The 10,132-nt window shown below is 38.0% G+C and overlaps 1 protein-coding gene across 1 annotated transcript; it reads left to right on the top strand.

Annotated features, from left to right (window-relative positions):
* Positions 1 to 7,697: 7,697 nt before the first annotated feature.
* On the top strand, positions 7,698 to 9,453 carry LOC104417276 (GDSL esterase/lipase At3g62280). Its single transcript, XM_039317397.1, is given in 5 exon segments — positions 7,698 to 7,971; positions 8,354 to 8,539; positions 8,622 to 8,779; positions 8,877 to 9,147; positions 9,332 to 9,453. Coding segments are annotated over 5 exon segments (1,011 nt in total).
* The last annotated feature ends 679 nt before the right edge of the window (positions 9,454 to 10,132 follow it).

The raw sequence follows: 10,132 nt of genomic DNA, 5'->3' as shown, positions 1-10,132 counted from the left end.
AATGAGGTCTAATCATCAACAGGTTTATGAATTTGATATCTCTTGTAACATGACTTCATTTGTTACCTTCCTTAGCATTATTTTACTATTTATAAGTGGTGTCTATATAAAAATATGCCATATTCACTAGAGTTACCACAATAACAACTTGGATCAAGATAATGTTCTCATATCACAAGTAAAGACTTTGGTAAAAACAATTTAATGCCAAATGATTATCACGTGTTAGTTAGGAAAATTTTTAGGTATGCATTGAACAACAGTGTTTACTTCTTAAGTTAGATGCTTGAATTTATTGAAATTGTTAGGTGTTTTAGAGACTTTTTTGGTTAATTTCAAATTAGTATTGAATAAATATTTTTCGCTTTTCTTTTTTGCGTGTTGCTTTGAATTTTGGAAGGACATACATGTAGATGCGAATTCCATGTTGATCGCCAGGTTGATGTTGGAAGCCATGGCGGAAGGATCTATGATGAGTAGAAATACGACAGTGATCCTCTCATTGGATGAAACTATGGAATATTAAATTCTTATTTGTGAAGGAGTTGGGAGAGAAAGAGATCATAGGCGGATACTTAGTGAATTAGCAAAGTGGTCATCTCATCACTTATGATTGAGTTCATTTGTTTCCTTTGAAGCATATATTCAATATGACATCTTTTGCTGATGCAAGTCTACTTAATGCAACCACCTAGGTCCAGTATGCCTTTAACAAGAAGCTCACCGACAAAATTGTTATCTTTTTTCATATTATTATTATTTTTTTTTTAGGGTGGATTGGTAGAGCATGTCATCGGAAGAAATATTGTGGATCTTAATCAACCCAATGGCTAGTAGTGTTTGACAAAGTGAATATGAAATGAATGAATTTTCAATCTATTCTCAACTTGTCTAAGTTTCGGTTTTCAGGACCATGACTCTTCTTATATTTAACTAATATTCTCTATAGACAAGCTTATCATTTGAGTCTGCAATTCATGAACCGATTGACCCTCGCTTGGGAGATCAATTTTTAGAGGAAGAGGTTTCATGCATGTCCCATGCTGCATTATTGTGTATTCGATAGGATCCTAAGTCAAGATCTCGCATATCACAAGGAAAGACTTTGATAAAGTAATTTAATGCCAAATGATTATCACATGTTAATTAAAAAACATTTATAGGTATGCACTAAACAAAAGTGCCTATTGTTAAAGTTAAATACTAAAATTATATTAAAATTGTTAATTGTTTAGAGACTATTTGTGTAGATAGTTTCAAATATTATTGAATCGATATATTATATGTGTAATTTTTCTTTTCTTTTCATTTCGTGTTGGAGAAAATGCTTTGAATCGGAAGGGGACATGCCTAACGTAGACGCGAATTCCATGTCAATTAGCAGGCTGATGTTGGAAGTTATAGCGGAAGGATTGACGAGTAGAAATACCACAATGGTCCTCTGTTGGATGAAACCAGGCCAGTGTTCACTAAAAAATTCCCTCTTCAGACATTGAACTCTTATTCACAAAGAAGGGGGAGAGGGGGAGATCGTATGTGGATGCCTTTGAATTAGTTAAAGCGATCATCACATCCCTAATGATTGAGTGCATTTGTTTTGCCTACAAGCATATATTCGTTGTGTCATCTTTTGCTGATATAATCTACTTAATGCAACTACTTGAGTTTGGCGAATGCCTTTGATGAATGTCGCGATCCTCGGGCAGCGCCTGTATATCATACCGCTTAGTCGATTTTATAATGCGATATCAGGACAATGTATCGCCGGCCCTTTCAATTTTTAAGCACATACGGAGGCCGTTAAAGTCCCAGAGACAATAAAACGATGGGATAAACGGGGCCATATTTTTCATATTGAAATTTATAGCCACACTTTTATACAAACCATAAACCACTTGAAACTATTCACATCAAAATGGAGATCTCAAAAAGACGAGAAACTTAGATAAACTAGGCCCGTACTCAAGGCCCCTCTCGAGATTGCCTTCTTCCTCCAAAAATCTTTTCCTTAAGATTCGCCTTGAGTCTTCCTTCTCGGATTCCTCTTTCTCAGCTCTTCCGGGGTCTTGAAATGGTTTCCCAAAGCGGGATGAGACTACGTCTCAGCGAGTTCTACCCCACTAAGCCGGATTAGTAAACTATTATACTAAAGCTGCCTAAACACTTGCCTGAGTAGAGGACTTACCTTGGCCTACGATCCCACATGAAATCAATACAATTCATAATAGGCACCCAAGCAATCATAAACCGATCGAAGCATCGATCAAATCGACCTAGTCGATTATATTCCAACAAGACCACTCACGGTCATTTTCCATTCAATCAATCAATTCACAACATCAAATCAAAGCATCGACCTTGTCGATTACATATCCAAACAAATCAATCCCCACTGTGGGATATTTAAAAGCTAGGCCACGTGCATTTTCCAGGACGACCTTCCAAGTCTCCGAGTCCACGTGCCTCGAACCTTAGGCCCATGTGCATTCTCTCAGGCGACCTTTTCGCCAAAGTGATGCATCAAGTCAGAGCCCACGTGCCCTTTTAGATGCACCTGCCAGTCACGAGCTCCATCAATGCTCTCGGGCGTCGATTCGCCAAGGTGACGTACAGTGAACCCTTTACGATGCTCTCGGGCGTCTTTTTCGCCATGGTGATACAATGATCACAGAGCCAACATAAACAATTCAATATGCTCTCGGGCGTCTTTTTCGCCGTGGTGATACAATGATCACAGAGCCAACATAAACAATTCAATATGCTCTCGGGCGTCTTTTCGCCGTGGTGATACAATGATCACGAGCCAGCATAAACAATTCAATATGCTCTCGGGCGTCTTTTTCGCCGTGGTGATACACTGATTACAGAGCCAACATAAACAATTCAATATGCTCTCGGGCATCTTTTTCGCCGTGGTGATACACTGATCACAGAGCCAATATAAATAATTCAATATAATCAACCACTAAACTCACATGCATTTTCAGGTGATATTCCAATACCAACGATTTCTCAATCAATTAATTAAATCAACTCAACAAAGCATTATCAATGCGCTAGATAACATACTTGGCCAATTCAATCTTAATCAATTCCAATCAAATTAGGGTAAACCTAAAATATCTCGATTTATTCAATTCCATACAACGTGGAGCTCAAATAAATAAACGGGCTGTGCCACGACGATCAACCGCGAGATTTGGTCGTCGGCCATCAAAATCTTAATTTCCGAAAAATAAATAATTAATTATTAATTTCGAAAATTAATTAATTACTATTAAAAAAATTCAATTTAGCTCAAAATAAGCCCGATTAAATAAATGGACTTCACCACACTCATCAGCACAATATTCCGGTTCCAGACCATTTCGGTTGAATTTTCGGAAAATAAATAAATAATTAATTAATTTCGAATATTAAATAATTAATATTAAAAATCCCATTTGGCTCAAAATAAAGCCTGATTAAATAAACGAACTTCACCACAGTCATCAGCACAATATTCCGGTTCCGAACCATCTCCCTTGAATTTTCGGAAAATAAATAATTATTTAATTTAATTCCGCAAATTAATATTTAAATACAAAAAAATCCACTTAGGATCGAAAAGCCTAATTGGAGCCCACTAAGTCAGGGAAAATTCCCGAGGCACTTCCAATAATTAGTAGACCACGTCTACTTGCTAATTGCACAATCAATTTATCTAAATCACATCACAATTGACTAATAATTGCTAATTAATTCTAATCTAATAACCTAAACATAATTAATTAAATCTAAACCAACCTTAAGCATAATTAGCCAACTAATCCAAGATTAGTGAGATTACTCACCAAATCGCACGCAAATCGGATCAATCCGATGGTGGCGACGCGAGAACGACAAACTCCAAAGCACCGCTCGGGTTCGGGGCCGAGCAGCCCAAAACGGTCTTGAACAGTGCTGGAAACCCATTTTCAGTCACTGTTCTTGGCTGGACGAAGCTCGTCCGGCGGCTAGGAGGGCGAAGGGAAGCCGACGGAGGGCAAGGAGCTCCGGCGGTGGCGGTCGAACGGTGGCCCGAGATGGAGCTGGTCGGCTGAACAGGGGCTGGGCGGAGGCTGGGCAGCGGCTGGAGACGCACGGGGAGACGCCTGGGTGCGAGGGACGGGCTGGCGGCGCACGGCGGTGAGTGGCGCGAGCACGCAGGCGCGGGCGCGGGCGCGGGCGACGGTGCGGCGGCGGGACGAGCGGCTGCTGTCTTCGTTTGGCGGTGATGCTCGCTGCTTCTGTCTTCTTCAGCTTCTGGTTCGCACAAAGAAGAAGGAAGAAGAAGAAGTCGGTCGAGGAGAGTGAGTGAGGAGAGAGGAGAGGAGAAGAGATAAGAGAGAGGAGTTTTGACTAGTCAAAAAGAGAGAAGCCAATTTAAAATTGGCAAGGGGTGTTCGGTGGGGGGTGGGCTGCGCACGAAGGGGGGGAGGGGAGAGGAGAAAGAAGAGAGAGAGAAAAAAGAGAGAAAAGGGGAGAGAGAAAAGAAAGAAAGAATACTACTATTCTCATTTTTCTTTTCTCTTTCTATTTCCCTTTCTATTTTCTTCGGTCTTCGATTTTCCTTTGACAATTTCTTTCTTGAAATGAAGCTCACTAAAAAAAATTATTATGTATTCATTTGGGGTGATCTTGGTAGAGCTGGTGACCAGAAGAAGAATAGGGGATCTTAATCGACCCAAGGATCAGTATTTTTTGCTTATTTGATTACTTAACGAAAATCTCAATTTTTTTTTTGGGATTATTTTTTCGCATTTTTTTTATTATTTTCAATTAGAGTAGGCCCGGGTTGTTAAGTGGCAACAGCAATTGGCAATGGCAACTGTTCAGCTAATAAAAGGCCCGGTGTAACCACTTCAGAAGCACTACCACAACACAAAAAGAAAGGACCGACTACTGCAGCTTCTAACCACGACTTCTCTGGCTAAGGGTATGGATTTTCCGGCAAGAAGTTTTCCATGGCCGACTCGATGATGTGTAAATGGCAACATAAAAAGAACAAAACGAGGCAACAACATCAGTATGAGCAAGCAATTCAATGAAAAGGGATCAAACTCAGACTAAATAAAGTCAAAAGCGAATCACACACAATCTATTTCGAAATCTCACTTATGCATTTTATCGAATGCGTGACGTGCAACTTCAACAATGATTTTCCAATTTGATTTTCTAGCGACTCTCGGCCTAATCATGGTATACAGAGACTTAGATCAATGCCACAACCAGTCGATCCCAGCTTATCATGATTTACTTATTAACTTGCCGATCGAGTTCGGGCTCTTGAAAGACAGGGCTAAGACAGAGCATGTTCGAGAAAGGGGAAGCTCACCTTACCTGGGCAAGACTGAGAATGAAGGATCAAGGCAACTGAGCTCCACAAGAACGTCGATTGGACGAACGGCTTCAGAAAGTATAGGTCGCTCGGCCGTAGAGAGATATGGCGACCGGCGACCAAAAGACTCGAAGCCATTTCCGGCCAAATTCAAAGAAACTCCGGCGAAGTACTCTGGATCGGACGAGTTTTGTGAGTTTTTTTTTAATCTCTGTTTCTCACCTTTTTGGGCTCAAATTGTGGGCTGAAAGAAAATAAGGAAAATCGGGAAGTTGGACTGAAAATTTTACTAAAGAAAACGGGCCTGGTATAAATGGCCCACCCAAACTTTATTAGTGCTTTTATTATTTTTTACTTTTTTTATATATTAATTTTTATCAAAAAAATTCTCTACTCTCTTCTATTTATCCATGCTTAGTACTATAGCCCCCCCCTTTCCTTTTTTTTTTTATTACTATATAGTTTTTTGGTTGTTTTTACCATTTTTTATTTTCTATGTAAAAAAAAAAAAATGTGTCAATAGTCACATGTTTCATCTAATGGGAATGAACATGGTTTATGGACCAACTTGCTTAGATTTTGATTAGTTAATGATTTTTGCTCCCCATTGAAGTCATCAAAAAAGAAATGAACTCCCAAGACATTTTCTTTTCTAGATGATCCTCAATGGGGACAATTCAAATTGTCAACAATCACAGTATTTTCGCTTTCCTTTTATTTATTTATTTATTTTACTACATAATTTTTTTTTTATCATTTTTACCTTTTTTTATTTTTATGTAACAAAAATAAGATGTCAACAGTCACATGTTTTGTCTAATGGAAATGACACGGTTCATGGATCAACTTGCTTAGATTTCAGTTTGTCAATGATTTTTGCTCCCCACTAAAGTCATCAAAAAAGAAAAGGAAATCCCAAGACATTTTCTTTTTAGATGATCCTCAATGGGACAATTTAAATTGTCAACAATCGCAATATTTTCGCCTTCCTTTTTTTTTATATTTTGTTGTTTTACCATTTTTATTTTTATTTTTTTTAACAAAAAAAATAAGGTGTTAATAGTCATATCTTTCGTCTAATGGGAATAAACACAGTTCCAGACCAACTTGAGTAGATTTTGATTAGTCAATGATTTTTGTCTCGTTAATTGAAAATGAACTCCCAAGACATTTTCTTTTCTAGATGATCCTCAATGAGGACAATTCAAATTGTTAGCAATTATAATTTTTTTCTTTTTTTTTTTAATAATTAGCTCTTTTTTAAAAATCTTTTTACCTTTTTTTTTTTTTTCCCCATTGAAGTCATAAGGTGTCAATAAAGAAAAAATGAACTGTATCATGTCAAATGCTCCGACAGTCAAACATTTTCGGACACTTTTTTCTAGATGAAAAATCCGACACCTAGTTAATCTATTTGACACTCTTCTCTTTCCATCAAGTTTTGGCGAGATCAATTTTAAAAATTTTCAATAAATGATGGGTCAAAATATATATGTGAAAAAATAAATAATAATAATAATAATAATAATAATAATAATAATAATAATAATAATAATAATAATAATAATAATAATAATAATAAATGAGAAAAGGAAAAAAAAACCTAGTCTTTTCTTCTTTTTTTCTCACTTCTCGTGATAAACAATTCACCACCAAGTTTTTTTTTTCTTCCGACATATCGACACACAAGTCAGAATGTGAATTACTTGTATTTCTCCTTCAAATTTTATAGATTATTGGAATGGAGTTGAATTTGTCAAAATGATATTAATAAATGATAGATTAATGTTATTAGTGTAAATTCATTATAGAATTTTTTATATTATTTATTTATTTATTTATGAATTTGAATTAAATTAATTTGATTGAAATAATATTTAAAATGATAATATATATATACACACAACGTGTCCCAACGTATCAAAATTTTCTAGTTTTTGAGAAACAACGTGTTGGTGTGTCATATTGTGGCGTGTTGTGTTGCGTATTGATGTCGATACTACTTAGTCAACAGTCACGTGTTTCGTCTAATGAAAATGAACACGGTTCATGGACCAACTTGCTTAGATTTTGACTAGTCAATATTTTTTGCCCCTCCATTTAAGTCGTCAGTTTTCTTTTCTAGATGGTCTCCGGTGGGACAATTCAAATTGTTAGCAATCACAGTAGAAGACGATCACAAGATTTCCACAAAGGGATGGGACCAAATTGCAAGAGCCCGTTCTGCCTAGTCTTGAGATCCACAACTTAGACCCCTCTGAATTTTTACATGAACAGCTTCTCTCTTGCACTTTTACAGTCAATCTAGCGACAAGAAAGAAAGGGGAGGAGAGACAAAATGGCGAAGAAGAGAAGAGGGGGCTCTTGCGTTCCCAGCCTCCGTGCTTTGAGGTGCTACGCCGTGATGTTTGGACTCTGTCTTGGCCTTCCAAGCTCGGCTGCTTCTCCGTGCAGGAGGAAGCCGATCATCTTCAACTTCGGCGACTCCAACTTAGATACCGGTGGCTGGTCGGCAGGGCTTGGGATCGACGTTGCGTTGCCCAACGGGTGCACCTTCTTTCATGAGGCCACCGGCCGGCTGTGCGATGGGCGGTTGACCATCGATTTCCTCTGTGAGTTCTCGCTCTCTTTATTATGTGATTTCCCGAGGCGTCCTCCCTAGGGAGGAGGGGCTTTAGCGCATGATAAGCACTAGTTCAAATCCTTTCTTTCAATGTTCTTTGAAGAAAACACATGAAAAAAAAATTGTAATGTTAATTTTAGGTCTAACAAAAAGTATTTGAGCTAGAGATAGGAATCATTACTCGATTACGCAAGATAAAACTTTAAGGATCAAACCGCATAAATCCAAAAAGTTAGGTGACTTCATTGAATAAAAGTTAGAGGACCAAATCATGTAAATGCCGAATTTTTTTGGACTATTTCTATTAAAATAGGATTGTCTTAAGTACACACTATGAGATTTTGTTGAGATTTGCATAAAATCCAAAATAGGTGAGAGCTTGAACACAAGCTTCTTGAGTCCATACTTGGAATCATTGGGCCCAAATTTCAGCAACGGTGCCAATTTCGCTATGTCCGGCGCAGCCACCATCCCTCGCGACCAGCCCTTCAGCTTGGGCGTCCAACTCCGCCAGTTCCTCCTTTTCCGATCTCGCTCTCCATTGCTTCTCTCGAGAGGTAATCTATCCTTTAACTAGACAAATTAACCTCTCCAAGAAGGCAAAATTAAGATATCTCGATTTGGTGTCCGGACTTTCATGCCATGCGAATTTGGTCGGCAAGGATGGCTTCGCCAACGCTCTTTACACCATTGACATCGGCCAAAACGACCTCACATCTCAGTTCACCAACCTTCCGTAATTGCAGGTCATCGGGAACATCCCGATCTTCATCAAAGAAATCAGATTCACCATATGGGTCAGTCAACAATTACCAAAAGATTAGACATAATCCCATTTATGTAAATTTAATTTATGTAACTAATTTTTTGTAGAGTATATCTAATTTTTTGTAGAGCATATACCAAAGCGGAGGGAAGAACTTCTGGGTGCACAACACCGGGCCATTGGGCTGTCTACCTTACATATTGGTCACCACCGCCCATGATGCGAGCGACATTGATGAGCTCGGATGCCTCCGATCTCGCAATGATGCTGCTCGGGAATTCAATCGGCTATTGTAGTTCCTTTGCAAAGAACTGAGGAGTAAGATGAAGAATGCCACGATCGTGTACGTCGACATCTTCACGATCAAATACGACCTCATCGCCAATTACACTATACATGGTACGGATTCCATCGCCTCTAATCTGAGTCCCCTCAAATTCTGTTAGGGCCGATTGTCAAGTCAAAACTCAAGAGTTAGTGAGAGCATCTTGCTCATTTGTTTTGTGCCCTAGGAGTGGTTACAAACTTACAATGATAGTCGATTTACTTAAGTTTGTGTGTTTTTGCATTGCAATATGAGTAGGATTTGAGAACCCGTTAAAGGCGTGCTACAACAATGGCACCGTGTGCGAGGAGTCGTCACGCCACGTGAGCTGGGATGGCATCCACTACACTGAGGCAGCAAATTCCTTCGTGGCCTCTTGAATACTCTCCACTAATTACTCCACCCCTCCCGTTACTTTCGATTTCTTTTGTAATGTTTAATTTCACTTGAAGATTTCTGGAGTTTTTGCTGATTTTATGATTTTTGCTTATTTGGTTCCCTCCCGTTACATGAGGGAAATAATAATAATTTCATGCACTCATGGTTATTGCCAATCAAATCTAGAACATGTGCCAGTGATGGCAAGAATTTTTAGTGCAAGTTTAATTTAATGAAAATGTTTAATGTTGTCACTTAACTTAAATTAATAAAAATATAGTATTAAATATCTTTATACATTCTAGGGATTAAATTGAACATGTATAAAAAGTTCTAAGGATCATTTTAAATAAATTAAAATTTCAATGACAATATTGCACATTTAATTGAAGTTTAAGGATCATGTTAAACAAACTTAAAGTTCATGGATCACATTGTATATTAAGTCAAAATGTAGAAATCAATTAAGTCATTATCCCAATAAAGTATTATCATTGTTTGACTTTAATTTGTTGGTTAACATTCACGGACGTTTCCAACTAAAAATTGCCAATAGTCACAAGGAAACCATTTTTTTTTTTTTTTGAACTCCAATGTCTTGTACTCCGCGGTAAAAGACAAAGAGGCCCACTCCACCATTTCTTTTGTACTAAAACTGCCTTTGGGCCCGACCGCCTATGT

Source organism: Eucalyptus grandis, chromosome 7 (genome assembly GCF_016545825.1).
Source record: "Eucalyptus grandis isolate ANBG69807.140 chromosome 7, ASM1654582v1, whole genome shotgun sequence".
In the NCBI taxonomy this organism is placed as follows: domain Eukaryota; kingdom Viridiplantae; phylum Streptophyta; class Magnoliopsida; order Myrtales; family Myrtaceae; genus Eucalyptus; species Eucalyptus grandis.
Note: the sequence above shows the minus strand (reverse complement) of the source record. Positions and strands in the feature narration are given on the sequence as shown.